The sequence below is a fragment of the Corvus moneduloides genome, chromosome 8 (assembly GCF_009650955.1).
Source record: "Corvus moneduloides isolate bCorMon1 chromosome 8, bCorMon1.pri, whole genome shotgun sequence".
NCBI classification, from domain to species: Eukaryota; Metazoa; Chordata; class Aves; order Passeriformes; family Corvidae; genus Corvus; species Corvus moneduloides.
In genome coordinates, this window is record NC_045483.1 from 14,400,104 (window position 1) to 14,416,773 (window position 16,670).

Here is a 16,670-nt window from a genome sequence, read left to right on the forward strand (position 1 = left end):
TCAAGGTCTGATTAGCACCATGGGAGGGAGAATGAGAAGGATTTTGAAAGTGGAAAATCTGCAAGAGCCAAGCAGAAGGGCACAAGGCTGCGGTGAGGGCAGATAACCATCGGAACAGGCTGAGTTCCAGCCTGGTGGGAGGGGACAGCAGCACAGCAGCCAGCATGTGGGAGAGGGAGAGAAGGAGCAGCATGAGCATGTTATGAGGCCACAGGGAAGACACAGCTGTCAACCACAGCCCTGCAGAAAGGCATCAGAGAGATCAGCAGGGGAGACACACATGGAGTTTGGTTTTGGCCAGCCTGAGAAAAGCAGGCAGCCATCCACCATGGAGCTTATGTAGGATGTGCAAGGCTGGCTGGCAGGGGGAGGAAAGAGGTCCCCTCTGGGGCATTCCTCATCTCAGATGGGTGAGCTGGGTCCAGACCAACACTGGACTCCATAACCCTGAGGAAAGGAGACTGGAGAGTCTCACATTTGTGCAGCAAAGGGGCAGGCTGAAGGCACCAAATCCAGCCAGGAAAGAAGGAGACCTGTGTGATGGGGCTTTGAGTAACCTGGTCTAGTGGGAGGTGTCCCTGCCCATGGCAAGGGGCTTGGAACTAGGTGATCTTTAAGGCCCCTTCCAACCCAAACCATCCTATGATTGTATGTGGAACACCATCAATCATTAGCAGCTCTAGACCTTCATTCCTGTATGCCAGCCTTGCAAGGCACAGAAAGCAGCTGTGGCAAACCCTGCCACCACCTGCAAACAACGAAGTCTCCTCTTCCTCCTTCCATATTCACATGCTGAGGGGCTCAGAGACTGGCAGTGTGCCTGCCTGACAGGCAAGGTACACAGCAGCACAGGCTTCTGGAGGTGCAACCTCCCTGCCCACCCAGCTCACCCAAAGCAGCAGCCTCCCTTGTGTACTCCCAATCTCCTTCCTTAAGGACTTGTTCCTGCCACCTCAGCACAGCTGACAGAGCATCTTACTCCACAGCTCAGCCCAGCAGCATAAACTAAGTGTCCCAAGCCTATCTGGCTGCTTGTACAGCCTTTCCACACCAGTCTGAGGCCCCATATCCACCCAAACTCTCATGTCACACCCCATGGCAGGCACAATGGAGCCCCAGCATCCTGCTCTTGCACCCCTGTCACCTTGGTGTGACAGAGACAGTTCTCCCCACACATGCACTCACAGATAGCAACGCCCTTGTCCAGCAAGGAGATAGAGACATAGGTTAAGTGCTGTATGTGAAGAAAAGCAGACAGCTCAGCAAGGCATCAGCACTGAGCAGGTTGCAAGAGACACTGGTCATGCCAGTAGGCTCAGACAGCAAGCCCTGGTGGCAAAACCACCTAAATTAGGTGCATAAACTTAGGGGCATAGCCACCTATATGCAAGGCCTCCAGAGCTACATCTTTTCTGCTCTGTGTGTACACTCCTATAGTTACAGTCTGCTACTAATCCAAGGACCATCACTGTTCCCAGGTTTCTGTTCTGTATAGTAGATAATACGTAGTGATTTAGACCCACAGTTTTCCTGTGCAAGTATGTGTTGGGAAGCACCTAGAAACTGTTATACAACATTAAAATATTTCCAGAAGAACCTTCTGTATTACTGCTACTTTGCCAGACATCTAAGCAATTTCTTGGCCTGTGCCCCCCCACCTCCCCAAAAATCCTGCAAACAAATCCCAGAGCTGAATCAGTTTCCTCCATTTAGAGGCTCCACTAAGTTTTTCCCTAGGATTCCCATTTTCTCTCCTTCTTTTTCTTTAAAAATATATAAATAGTCACATCGTCATATGAGACAAGTAGAGACTGACTCTTATGGGTAAAAAACAGATGTTTCCCAATCTTCCCTAACGAAGTAATATTTTATATATGGCTCTTCAATGGATTTATAGCCAATGAAGGGATGTTACTACATTAGCTCATGGAGGGGGTGGGTGATAAAAACTGGAAAGGAAGAGCCAGACAAGGAAAAAAGAAGCTATCCAGAGCGCTGCAATTGGAGAAGCATGACAAATGGGCAGCACAGTTTTAGAGGGCTTCGACAGCAAGGCAGATTGCCTGGCTGGGAGTGATTGTCTACAGCTGGAGCATCGCAGAGACCATCTGGTATTTCTTAAACATGCTTTCCCCAGGTGATCCAATTCTTGGAGTGCCCCAGCAAAGAGAAGAAAAAAAGGCCTGCGAGTCTCAGTCCCATTTCCAGAGTTCCCCTAATTAGTTAATAGAATTATATTTGAACTGGTTTCAGTTTCTCCTATAAAACCTTTGTTTTTGCCACCTTTTCATCAGAGGAAAAAAAGAAAATTTAGACTCATAGAGATTTTCATTTCTTTAAGAAAGTCAATGATTGTGTCTCTTGGCACAGCAATCCAATATAAAACTTAATGAAGTAAAGAGAGATCCAAAATTTCTTTTGAACACCTTGTAACCTCACTTTTCCCCCACCACTTTTAGCTGCACAAAGCATGCATATCCAGAGGTTCTCACGTTACTCTCCCACCCCCGTGTATCCATCCCCACTATGAGCCTCTGAAAAAGAAGAGCATGGACTGCATGGGGGACTCCAAGACTCAAGGGACTCTCATTTACAGGATTTTGACCATTTTCTTAGCTTGGAAAAAGTGTAAAAGAGTTTAATTAACTGTGCGTGCCACACAGTCCTGTCCCCGCAACAGGGAGGGCTGGCAGAGGAGCAGTGTGACAATATTTGCTGCTGTCCTTGTGTTCCCCATAAGACAGCCCCTTCCAGAGCCAGGAGCACTGGGAACCAGCTAATGAAGAAAGGAGCAAGAGAAAGCGGTAAATAATAAATGAACGGACAGATGGAAAAAGGGTTAGAGAGAGCAACTAGAGAAGCAGCCTTGGGAAGCAAACCGCGTTCCCACCAGCAGGCAGTGCCCCCACCGAGCAGCGTGGGGCAGGAGCCAGGGTCCAGCCACAGGGATTATCCCCGCCACTCCCTGCCAAGCCAGGCTCACCAGCCGTGCCTCTCCCCTCTCCTCCCTGTTCTCTCCAGGAGTTAGCCCAGCCACAAAGCTTGGGTCTGTCAGATGCATCCTGCACACCACGGTCCCACATCCTCGATCCCCAGCATGCAAATAGTGCTCCTGGTATTTTTCACAGGGAGCAAACACACAGGAATGCTGGCTGGAGGGCTGAAACTGGCGATACTCCTCCAACTGCAGCAAAATTAGTTGCTATGTCACAGTTTGTTAGAGAGGTTTTTAAAAATGCTGAGAACTCACCAGGCACAGTTTCCTGCTCTGTCCACATAGACATCTACCTTCTCCGAGTCTGTATTTGAGCAAAGCTAGTGGGATCGTAATCCCGGTCAAAAATACATACACAAGCTGCTTCAACATCTCCAGGCTGAAAAAAATTCTAATTAAGTTTTTGGGGAGAAAATACTGGACAAAAGAAACCAAAGGAATATTTAAAGGGGATTTTGGTTGGGTTTTTTTGTTTTGTTTTTAGGTGATGGCTAAAATCAGCGTATTCCAGCACCATGCTGGAAGGGGATTTTGGCAGGAAACCCATCCTTATGCAGTGGTATAGATAGCAATAATAGGAGATAATAGAACCCATGATTGTAATGCTAAAGAAATAGCAACCAACTGCAAATCACAAAGTATAGAAAATTAATACAGCATTTAAAAAGCATGGTGGAAAAATTCATGTCTTGCTGGGTTATGAGTGGGAATTTAAATATACAGGAAAGAAGGAAAATGAAGAGATAGTTGTATTATTTTTTGCACATGGTAAAATTACCAGTGCAACTACAGAAATATAAATATAGGCACTCTGTATTTATGAAAAAAATATGATGATGAACTCATCATAAGATGATTATATACATCACCATTTACGAATGACCAAGATGTATTAGATAACATCTGCTTTAGATAAACACTGTTAAATCCCCCACCCTGGATACTTTGCACCTCCAAGTGCACTAAGGAGATCTCTGACCTGCTGATGTTAATTTTTAATAAATCTTGGAATTCCACGTAATTCTAGAAGGGTAGGTGAGCCCTAACCCCATGCTGGCGCTCCGGCAGGACTTGCTGACCTAGGGACCAACAGCCAGTCAGGCTGACAGGAGAACCTGACAGGGTATTTAAAGACAATACGAGAATCTACCAATAATTCATTATATTCATGTCTCAGCTAATTACCAGGCAGCATATGTTGTACAGAATCAAGTCCTGTCTAACTGGTGTTACAGCTTGATTTAAGAACTTGCATTAATAGAAGTAATTTGGCATAAGTAGATGGACAGAAGTGGCTAATGAGACAAAGACCTATCCATTGCTTGTTTCCCATCCCACAAGATGCAGTGTTTTTACCAATCATTCAGATAAATAAAAGATCCTTAGAGGCAGCTTGCAGATAGCACAAATGAAGGTTAGTAAATAACGAACAAAACAGCCTTCATTCATCCTGTGATCCAATTTGTGTGGCTCAATGGCCACCATCCAACCGAGCGTGCTTTAATTCAGCCAAGCACAAGATAATACACGTATGGGAAAACAATATAGGGCTTGTATCTCCGGGATGGAAATGTCTGTCCTGCATGGCCACAGGACAAAGGAGGAGGTATAACAGGACTTTGGCAAAGTGAAGATTGAGGAGCCAAATCTATTCAGCTTTTGAAAGAAAAATCCACAAGGTTTGACTGCCGCACGTAGGCATTACGTTAGTGTGGGAGGAGAGGGGGTTCCTAACCTGGTGGCGAGAGGCAAAGCGAGCTCCAGGGGTTGAAAGTCAGAATTAAGCACCGTGCTGACAAAGAGGAAAAGTAACATCAGCACAGCTGAGGATGAGAAATATCACACAAGAAGCTCTGGATGATCTTGGGGCCCAGCATAAAAGCAGGGGGTGAAACTCAGTAGTACAAAAGGCAGGTATAAAGACCTGTGTGTAACGTAAGACTGGAAGGAGCCCAGACACTGGCACACTGGGGGTCTGCTTTAGGCTACAAAATCAGGGAGATCGGAAGCATCGGCTTATTGGGAGCATCTGAAATACAGAACCTGCTGGTAATTAGGGACCTTTAACTGCCCACACATTTGCTGGGAAAGGAAGACATCAGACACCGCCTCTCATCAAGTTCCTGGAATGCACCAACAAAAAAAAAATTGAGAAAGAAGTGACAGGAACAAAACTAGGAAGGAGTCTCCTTGAGGTTTGATTCCCATCAACAGAGAGAAACTGGGGAAAGCCGTGAAGGTGGAAAGAACCACAGGCGGGGAAGCCCGGAACGAGTGTTTGTATTTGTTTGAAAAAGAATGGGAAATAGTGGCAGAATAAAAATAGTGCTTTGTAAGAACAGAGGCTTCAGTAATCTGAGAGGGTTGGCAAGGGAGATTTTGCTCCAAATGAAAAGAGAGTTTGGGAAAGACAGTGTTTTGTAAACACACAGCAAGATAAGGGAACAGATGTAAATTATCTTAATGCAGGGGTACGATTAGGGTAATTCACAGACTCCTCCGTGGCTTGAAGCATGCAAAGGAGAAATGGCAGCTCCATCAGGCTGATGTGGATGAGCACAAAGGAGCAGCACCAGGAGAGAGGGACAGAGCGAAAGAGCCGAGTGCTCCACAGAAATTGCTCACAGCCAGCAGTAACCAGGAGACATTTGATAACTGTATCGGTGGGAAGAGACAGACCAAAGAGTTCAGCACCTCCTGAGGAGGGAGAAAAGGTTAATAGATTGCTTTATGACACTGAACACGCCACAAGCCCTTCCAACGCTGTTAGTGCGTGTCAGCCCTCCCCCTCTTCCACCAAAATCTGTTTTCTGTTAGGTTTATGTGTTTTCTTTATTCTCTACACAGCACCCAGAACTGGCTGGTTCTGGTAATGACATTACATATTATAATGTATGTATAATTGCTAATTTTAAGATTCACAATTTATAAAATATCTTCTCTGGTGAGGCTAGTTAAATTGGACAGTAAATTGAATTTAATAAATCCTGAACACGTCACAAGAAGCCATATTTCCCACAGTTACAAAAACAATAACCAAATCAGATAATGAGAAAGCCAAAGTGTGGCTTAACAGACTAGAGGGTGTCACCTGAAAAAGAGATTCACCTTCATGACCTCTCTCACACACACACATGCTGTCAGCACAAAACGAGTTGTAAAACTACTAATTAGGGTAAGAGAAGGCAGGGGATCCCAGGGGTTTGGCTCACAGCTGTCTCAGGAAGCAAAGAGGTATAAATTGGGACAGAATTTCACAATAGTCAACAGCTCGCAGAGTTAAAGCAGGAATGTTCAATGCTTTCGTTGGTTCAGACCTCATGAAAAAAAGGATAACATTAGGACCACAAAGTTAATGCAATTAAAAGAATCAGAGTAGAGGGGTAATGTACAGTAGCACCTTAGCAGAATGAAAGCTGCGGAAGTTTGACATTTTAAAATAGGGGGAGGTCCGTCAGCAACTATCTGTAGGAATGTCTGGAAGATGAATGAGGTTCTAAAAGACCTGAAAAGGGCAAATATAGTGGCTATGTTCAACAGGTTGAAAAACCAAGGAAATTGCAGGCCAGCCAACATAACTTCAATTCTTGGAAAAATTTTGAAAGGAATCATCAAACAATCCATCTGCAAGGAAGGGCTGGAAGTAATAGCCCTGCCATGTGAAGGCAACCTGACTTCTCTTTATAGAGCAACAAGGTCTTGTATGTGAGACAACACATGTTCTGTACCTTTACTTTCTCAAGGCTTTACCTCCAGTTTTGTGTAACATTTTAATTAGAAAATTAGGAAAACAGCGTCTAGATGAAATTCTGTGTGGGAAATGCACAGCTGGTTGGGAAATGGTACACAAAATTGCAGACATGAACAAGCAATATTGCAGCAAAAAATTCCATGATTATACAGACAGAAGTGTCACACACCAGGTACATGAAATAACCCTGCTGCTTTTCCCAGTCAAGAAAGGCCTCAGCTGCAATACTGGTCTCATTTCAAGGCAAAGCACTTAAAAAGCACCTCAGACCCAGTGGAGAGAGCCCAGGGGATCCCAACGAAACACAGAGCCACAAAAAAATTGTAGAGGGCTGAAAGGGACCTCAAGAGGCAGAATCAACTACGCACGTGCCATTCAACTTGAAAATAAAATGGACATGAGAAAAGACCAAACGAAAGGCAGTTGTTCAGTGCAGAGAACAGAAGTCCTCAGGGAAACACGATAACAAGCCTCAAATATGTAAAAGATTTCTGCAAAGAGAAAAGGAGTGCTGTAAGCTTTTCTCCATATCCACGGGGAAAGGACATGCCATCATGGGCTTAAACCGAAGCAAGAGATTTTAAAAATACCAACCCCATAATGATAGAGCTAATTATGCCCTAGAGCTGACTGCTGAGGGAGGGTACATCACTGCCATCACAGAAGGCTTTAAAACAAAGATAAAGCCACATCATTTGAGTCATCAACAGTGATGTCCCCACAACCTGGGCAGTGCTGGTGCCTGGCTGCCGAGCCCTGACAGCCTGCAGGCTTTACATGGACATGCCCAGGAACACAATATATTTCAGCTACAGCGAACACCCTCACAAGGCTCTGTAGTAAAAACAAACAGCCACTTTGTTTCAGAATGAGCTCATATAAACAACTGATAATGGCACAAAACCACTCAGTTACCAGAGACTGTTTTCCAAGATTTATTTTTCCCACCACTATTCCATTGGTTCTGATCCCAAGATCTCAGAAGACACCTGCAAATTATCCTCAAAAGGTTGGCACCTCTGCTGGTCATTAACTATGGGCTCAGTACAGATACTGTTTTAATGACATTACAGTTTTCCTGGTCCCTTCCTCCCAGGAAAGCCTCCAGTGTTTCACAACAGTTCTCTCCCCCTCTTTCCCACAGGAGCTGATGACATGATTGTGTTCCCTTTGCTGTCAGGACTTCTCCACCAGTACCCCAGTTGTGCTTATCAAGGAGACAAATTCTGGGTAACTATTTTCACTGTATTTTTAGCTTTGAATGCTACTTTTTCTTCTTTGAAGGGTTCAACCCCCCAAAATTTGACTGATTTTACAAGTGTACCAGCTGGTCACACAAAAGATATTGCCTCTTCTCATCCACCTTTCCCCAGGCAGAGATCAGGTACAGACTTACCATGGAAAAGGCTAGAAGATGCCCTCTTGAGGTCCTTTTCAGATCTATTTTGTGCAATTCTGTGGATAATGTGTATAATATAAGGGACTGTGATGGACAGAAGGGCAGAGAGCTTGGTCCAAAATACACTCCCAGGCCTGAGACGCAGCTCCAGGGAGCACCCTCCTTGAAGGAAAGCTGGAGAGCCAGTGCAGCGCAGACCACGCCTGTGCAGCACCCAGTAACACGGCTATGATACGTATCACTGCTGTGAAGACCACAGCACATTTAGGCTGATCCCAAACAAGATGCCAAAAGGGCAAGGAAGCTGTACTTACCCTTGCAACAACCCTGTCAGGTACCATATCACAAGGTGGCCCACCCTCCAGTCCCATGGAGTTAGGTGGAGCTGAGGAAAATTCCAGCAAAAATAACCAGAGTGGCCTTACTGCCTGGCAGCACAGGCACCAAAAACACACCCAGCCCCATGCCCTGCCTCCTACACACACCCACTTGTGAGAGCAGCCTCTGAGCCATGGTTGTCTCCAGACCCAGCACTCCATGGGATGAGCCTCAGGCCCTACAAACACGTCCTGCTCAAGGACCACTATCTCCCAGAGCCACAGCATTCAGCAGGAATCACAAAACCACCAGGGGAGGTTCACAAGTGCAGGAAACACACATGTCACAGGTGCTCAACCTGAGCCGTGTGATTCCCTGCCAAAGAACAACTACAACTGGGGTTCTTGTTGTCTTTGGGGAGAAGCAAAAAATGTATTTCTGTGGGACAGTATCTCACTAGCAAGCCCTTTATGCAGACACACTGCCCTCATCTCTGCTCTGTGCCTCCTACACATAAGTGTTCTGCAGTAGCCACGCATACTCTCTGCTCTCCTACCCTGCTTTGTTCCACTCATCCCACATTACACATCCCGCTCGTGAAAAGCAGATGTGCACTCTGTCACCACCACCTCATACCCCCAAATCACTTACCTTGGACAAAGAGCATCTCTGCATGGCTGCTAACATCTCCAAAAGTAGTTCTTTTTCAAGGAATAACCTCACAGAGAAATCTCAGCTGCTGTTATGGCAGTGTTTAAGCTATCTAACTACCTTAATGGGGTAGTGGGATGCCAGTGTAAAACACCCGATTGCAGTGTTGGACACAGACAGTGAAATGCACTGAAGGCACCTCTCAGCTCCGTTCCAATCAGTTCCACCTGAGTTTAATCCCTCCAAGTCTCTCTCAGTGCAGTGGGGAGAAACACTGCCAATACCCTCAGCAGGGTGGGACCACAGAGGGTCAACTGGGAGCATTCCATGCCATGCAAGGAGGGTCTGGCCCCTTAATCACTGCTTTTAGAGGCTGTGCTCTATGATATTACAGGGATTCAGGGCTCCCACCACACATCTTGCAGTCTCCTCACTGGCTTTTCAGTGCAGATAGGGTGTGGCAGGGCAGGCTGGAGAGCTCTCATCATTAGTCTCTTGATGCAGAGAAATAATCCGTGTCACAGTTTCGAGCAGAAGGTAGAGCAGAAAGATGTTTCTCCATAGTTCAGAATGAGCAGTGGGGCAGTATTTGAGGGAAATTTATAGTCCATACATGTTTCTTGGGAAGCTCGGTTACCCTTAACACTTCGTGCAAATACAGGAGGGGACACTTTTTCACATATGTCTATTGACCTGAACAATTCCCTCTTCCACAGGCTTAACAGGCTTTACTTAAGAACAGTGCAGAAACCTGTGGATGTCCAGTCTCTCAAAGCACAAATGCAGTGCTCTACCCCAGCCCAAACTGGCACCACAGGTGGAGAAATTTGGATTAAGTCTGTCGAAGCTTTGCCTGATGCTGCCCCACTCCCCACAAGCTCACTCTCTAAAATCTGCATGCACACTGTGTCTCCGCTGCCCGAGGCAGTTCCTCACACCTCACCTACTGCCAGCCCTATGTTGTACATTCCGGCCCCCCCCCACCTCCACCCGGTTCCAGGACTCCAAAATAACCTTCCTGTGGCCTGAACATTTCTTCTGAGGGCTGCAAAGGAGGGGAGCCTGCTGTGAGGATTGCAACTTCTACCCTAGCTGATCCTAAACACAAAAAGAATAGCTGCTTGCTCTGTGAGCTGCGAAGGAGCAAAGAAGCGTTTCTAGGGACAGATTCCTTCTGCTCCCCCATCCCACGGAGGGCTGAGCTCAGAGAGCTGGTTCCCAGAGGCGAGCAGGCAGTGCTATGCACTCTCCCCCTGCTCTACCGCGGACTGACCCGGGAGCATGAGAGATGCTGATCTGTGAAACGAGATACCCATCTCTGAGCACTGCAGGGGAAACAGCAAAGATTAATAAACCTCAAAATATTTTACAGCATTCAAATAGCACTGTCCCAGATCAAAGGCGATTGCTCATGTCAGGGAGGCAGGCTCAGTAAGCCTGGAAAGATCACATACAGAAAGCAGCGGCGAGATGCAAGAGAAAGCCTGCAGACAGGAGCTGAGGAAGGCTCGTACTCGATGAGAGAAACCGAAGTGGTCTAAGCCAGAGTCTCACATGTGTTCCTGGAGGAATGAGAGCCAGAAAGACTGCCTGGTTTCACTCAGTCTCAGTTGTGTCTTAGCACAAAAACACACATTTCATTTTAAGACACCCTCTTACCTTGGAGGTACCTGCTGCTGTGAACAGCTTAAATTCCAGTACAACAGAGCCCTGCCTGATGCTTGAAATAAGGAACACACTGGGAATTATGTGCAACTGGTGAATAGATTTGAAGAAGCCCCCAACTTACATTGATGCCACAGGGACTGCAGAATCACATGCCCTGCACTCTAAGAGCTTTCATTCCTAAACCCGTGAGGATACTGCATGAAAGTTTGTTGGCAGAATCCCTTGTCCACACTTGCAGGCAGAGTGGGAGGCCTGATCTATAGTCTTTCAAATTGTTCATATAACTATATTACTGAGGAGGAGGAGGATGAGGAGGAGGAGAACAAGGAAGAGGAAGAAGGGAATGGGACTTTTTATCCAGATCACTACAGTGGTAGTGGTACTGGTGAGGGAATAAACGTGCCACACAGTAGTATTTCTACTCTCAAGCTCTCCTAGAGTAGCTATCCCATCATAAAGCACCTTTATTCTCATATGACTTTGAGCAAGATATTCCATTTACATTTTTGGGTTACAATTAAAGAACTAGCAGTAGTAGAAGCCCTCTCACACTGAGGTGTGGGGTTCAATATTCCTGCAGTCTGGGCTGGACACCGAAGGTCATCCACAGTACATGCACTGCATGAGGTCAAGTGACTCCTAGATACAGACCCCCAGGAGGAAACCTTGTTTTCAAGGATCTCATGGATACTCCATCCCTGCAAACTCAGTCCTTCACTAAGGACTCCCTAAACCACATCTGCATTCTTGCTCTGCACCTTGCCTCATGACCTGGGGACTCCCTGTAGCACTGTACAAACCCACTGTGCAGAACAAAAAGAAGTCCTCAAGCAAACTCTGATTGAATTTTGAAGGTAAGAAATGCCCTTCTGCAACAGATGTACAACCCCCTCTACCCACCCCAAACACCAGATCCATCACAGAGAAGGGAAATATTTACACAAGTTAGTAGAGTTCCAGTTAAATATTATGCTTAGCTGTCTAGAGTCCATGTTCTCAGACTACGTCTATGAAATAAAAGATTAAACTTCATAACAATTATGAAGTTGCTCTGCTCACATTCAAAGGGAGTTAAAGAACATTAAAATAGTTCTTTGGGTAATATTATGGTGAAATTGCTCTCTCCACCCTGGAGAGCTAGAGCTAAAACCTTCTGAACTATCCTGTAAACACACTTGGAAAGGCTAAGAGCTAAGCTGATAACCAGGTAGCACCTCTGCTCTGCAGGTTCTGTAAAAAATGTGAGCAATGCCAGAGAGCTTTTGAAGCAGCAAGGGAAGGAGGATAGGGGAGAGCAGCTTCACTTCTCGAGGGAAGTTTGTTTAGTGGAAAGTAAGCAAGATGTCAGGGGAAAAGCTGACAATGTTGATTCCAGCAGTTGTACTGGGAATAAACAGCCAAGTGGATTACGTTACAGAGAATGAGAAACGGCTCTGAGGATCCCATTTAAATGCTGGGCCCTCAGGAATGATGCGATTCAGCTACACTCATGGCCCCAGTATCCAGTGACCCCTGGGCTGAGCCTTTCGGTAGTGCTGGTGTCACCATCCCACCTCTGTGGGGTCCCCTAGAGCTCCAACACAGCTGATGTCCCCAGGAGAGCTAGAGCTTACTGGTGAGGATGCAGACCCATTCTGGCTTCCAGGCAGGGGCTGGGCACTGAATTAGGGGTGGCAGCAGAGAGGAGGAGGCTGTTCAGGACCAGTTTGTCTCTCCCAGCCCAGCAGCAGGGGAAGGCCACCATGGGGTTTGCCATCTCCTCCCCAGACAGAGCACAGGGCCCTCTCTCTTATAAAAATAAGATGCCTGCCTGCCTTTCACAGGAAAGGGACTTGTCAAGAGGACAAGGGGGTCCTGTTTGATTTATTAGTCTCTTCCTCCTTCCTGTTGTCTGTGGCTCATCCAGCTGTAGTGATAAGGAGAAGAGATATGAAAGGACCCTGCTGGCTGCTGGGATCCCATCTTTCTGCCCACTCACTGCCTGAAGACATCAGTCCTTTACAAGCACCATTAAATGTGTATCCAAAATGTGGCAGTCTCCTCCATCGAGATTCTGTTCCCTGGATAATACAAACAGTTGCCAGAAAAAGAGTATCCTCTCATCTCTGTCTAGGCCATTATCCCTTTATATTTGCTCTTTAATATTTACTGGGTTCACACAAAGTGCATGCTCTGGAAAGAAAAAAAATCAGCTGCAGCTTAAAGGACTCCAAATTTAGTAATTGCTGCAGCCCCATCGACGTGAACAGTTAGCAGGGAGATTTCTCCAGCACTTCACATGCCATGGTATTCTGCTTAGGTCAGACTGTAGAAAATGTTCTGTTCAGGGACACCAAATCTGGAGTGTTTGCATAGGTGCCAGCTGCAGAGGCCTTATGAGTCCACCTCCAGTTCCTGCTGGTCCTTTCCCTCCCAATACCCAGTAACCGTGGTTGGAAACAGAAGCAGCCAGAGAGATGCTGATTCATATAGAGGCGAAGAACCCGAGGGTTTTAACACACCTGTGAATTAGCAAGAACTAGACCCAGCTCCTGGCTCCCGAGCTGGTCTTGCAGCCTTACCTGTTAATGTGAGGTTGCTGTATGTGTTTGAAAACTGCTCCTTTAACAAAACCAAGTGCATCTGAGCTGCCTTTTCCCTCTGTAGCTCCAACATTATGTCAGGATGCTGGGCGATCTTACAGCCTTTCTGCTTATCCAGGGCAATGTCGCTGCGAACAATGTCTACAGCAAAAGGGAAAGAAAAGAGGGAGATGGCCAAACCTCAGCTTTCATTTTCATTTTTGCCAGATGCTTGGATCATCTCCAGCCAATATGACAGTCACACAATCATCACTCAGCAAGAGCAACCCCAAAAAAGGATCCAAACCCCTTGGATCCACCTATCAAATGACCCTTCCCAGCCCAAGTCTCCTTTTCTTCCACACAAACCTCAAGTTGTATGCTCACAAAACCTACTGGCCCTTCCATCCTTTACCTGCCTAGCTGTTGCTCTCTTACAATGCTGACCCCTCCCTCACAGGAAAGTGCAAAATCTCCCAACATTTATATTACAACCCTGTTACATGTGTGTTTGACACTAAATGATGAGAAAAGACTAAATCCCATTTCAGTAACCCCTGGCTTCCATTTAACCTTGCCTGTCAAAGAGGTGATGAAGAAGGCTTGTTCTCACCTTGTTTATCTTCACTGCAGCTATCACAGGTCAGCATGGCTCATGACTCTTTGAGCAAATGTCTGTACCCTTCTAATGCCTGACATTCAGGAGACAGGATTATTCAAAAATTGTTTTCTCTTCGTATGAGCATTCTCTAAGTCATATTGTGAGATAAGAATAGGATATTCTCTCTCCTAGAACTACTCACATGCTGGGTAAAGGGAATGATGAAGTAGCAAGGCAGAACAAGAATCAAGTAAGATACGGCAGTCTAAGCAGGAGGGAAATGGTGCAAACTTGCAAGGTCCTTGCAAGGTCCCTTATGAGTTTAATAAACTCTGTAACATGTTCAGATCCACAGGCACCAGATGATAATTCTTACAAAACCTCAGGCGGCCAGCTCTGATAAGCAAGGATCGAAGCTGGAATTCTTCCACCACATTGCATAAGGTTACTTTGCCTCACGAGGTTGATCTTTGCTTGGTTCAATTCCCATCTAGCTAAAAGCTGCTGAAGGAGCTTGTTGTCAGAAGAGAGTCACACCTTGCTCCACACACACTCTCCAGCTCCTTTATGGTTATGCACATCAAGAAGCACCTAAGTTGCTTCCAAAAGTCATGCTCCTGTCTCTTGAGGTGTCCAATCTCATGTTCAGCAAACTTAGGTTCAAAGCTGTGCTATGTCTTGGGCTGGCAGGGAACTGCCTCCAAACATGCAGTGGAGGACTGGAAGCCACATTATCTTCCTGTCTCTGAGCCTCATCCTAGACTCACCACACTTCCCTGCCCAGGATGTGTTCTATCTCTTTTCTGCATTTGGGATTATTACAACTTCTCTAAAGCCTGTCTAAAACAGACTGCTCAGAACAGCAATGTCATTAAAGTACCCATGGTCTGTAGTTAGCCATGTGAGTTCTCTCCTACACCCACAGCTAGCATACTCAGGAGTGGATACTGGGCAGCATCCAGCTACCATGAAAATATGGTTCAATATTTCTACACCCAGCACAAGGGCATCAGTGAGATGGAGCAAGAGAAAGGACTAATGTTCCTCTGCAGCTAATGAGCACACACCCCTCAAACATGTGCTTTAGTGCACATTCTCTTAGGTAGGCACTAAGTAAGACTTGGACCTACCCAACCTTTGCCCAACTAATGAATGGTAAAATCCTGAACCCCTGTTGTGTGAAATATTTGGAGAACTGAAGACTGAGAAATGCCACCTTACCTCTCTCCCACACCAGAAAGGGTATTGCTGCCATGGGCTGCTGGAGTCACGTGGAGCCCATGAACAGCCATTCACCTTCCTGGGTGATGGTTTTCCCTTCCTACAGAACTGAAGGCAAGAGCTGTACACCCCCCACCCCAAGGCAAAATGAAGGCAAACACATCAAGGAGGCCCTGAAGGAGGAGAAGACTGAGAGGCAGACAGGTTTGAAACTCAATGGTCAATAAGCTGTCTGCAATTCTCTTCAAACTGCTGTAAGGGAGTCCAGGCTGGGTCAAAACAAGTTTATTTCCTAAATGGAATGGATGACATCTAAAACCCAAACCAGGGCCAATATGGACCCATGTGGAGGAACCATTGGCCCAGGAGCAGGGTCAGGGTCCAGCACCTCGGAGGGTGCAGAGGACCATGGCAGTGGGTCCTGTGTGACATCCATCTTTGGGGACCACAGGGATGGCTCTGCATGCACTGTCAGCAGGGCCTGGGGACAAAGGGCAGGCCCAGGAATGAAGAGCAGGAACAGTGTTGTGATAAAGCTGCTGTGACAGGGATTACCACAAAGATGTCAAGTCACATTCAGGCAAATCCCTGTGAGGGTAGCGGAAAGCATGCAGGGCACAGAAGTCGGAGCACTCTCTGATAGTTATGCTGCCACTGCAGACACTCAGGAAGCAGAGGCAAGACATGCAAGGTCCTGTCTTCTCAGATTGGTGAAGAACCCAAGAAACTTGCCAAAGACTTGAAGATGGAGGTGGACCTCACAGTCATAATGACTCCAGCTGAAACTGTGGGCAGATGCCTGGGATATGGATCTCACCAAGGAAGTCAGTGCCTGGTCCTTCATACCCCAGCAGGCTGTGCTCAGTGCAGGGAAGGAGGCACAGGCACCTCTGCACCACTCTGCTGAACCAGCAGCACTGAGGGAAGAGGGATGGCAGACCACAGCTTCTGAAGGCCTAGGGGAAATCTCAGCAAGTACAACCCGAGGGACGCAGACAGCAAGGAGTTCTCAGCTCTGAAATCTTAAAAGGAAGAGATAAAAAAAGAAGACAGATGCAAGGAGGCCAAGAAGGAAGAGGGTACCCCGGAGGATCTGGGCAGGGCAGCCCCGAGCGGGCAGGAGAAGGGCACTCACGGCCTTCCTGAGCCCAATAAAAAAAAAAAAAGAAAAAGGCAATAAAACTGCCCAGCAGAACACGGAACCGAGCAGCTCCTGGCAGGAGTGCGAAAGAACTCCAGATGTGGGAGCCCCAGAGGATTTTCCAAAGCCGGCAGGCCAGGAGCCGTGCCCCCGGCGGGCCGGGTCAGTACCCTGGCCAGCTCAGGTTCCCCCGCGGCCGGACCCCGGCGGGCGCGGCGCTCCGGGGCGGCGGGCGCGGGTCCCGCGGCGGCGGCGGCAGCGCGGTGCGGGCCCGGCAGCGCCGAGCGGAATGGCGGGAGCACACCCGTGTGGCGGCCAGGTGAGCTGCGGCTGCCGGCAGGCACCGACCGGGAATCCCGGCGGC

The 16,670-nt window shown here is 47.2% G+C and overlaps 1 protein-coding gene across 3 annotated transcripts in view; it reads right to left on the reverse strand.

The window, feature by feature from the left end:
• The window catches only part of HPSE2 (heparanase 2 (inactive)), a 106,485-nt gene that overhangs the window by 79,721 nt on the left and 10,094 nt on the right, over positions 1-16,670 (reverse strand). For 2 of the 3 annotated variants that reach the window (XM_032116951.1, XM_032116950.1), the window contains exon 3: positions 13,344-13,505. The exons of the other annotated variant lie outside the window; for it this stretch is intronic. In XM_032116951.1, coding sequence (XP_031972842.1) covers positions 13,344-13,505 — 162 coding nt within the window. The remainder of the gene's footprint in view (positions 1-13,343; positions 13,506-16,670) is intronic. 3 annotated transcript variants of the gene reach the window in all.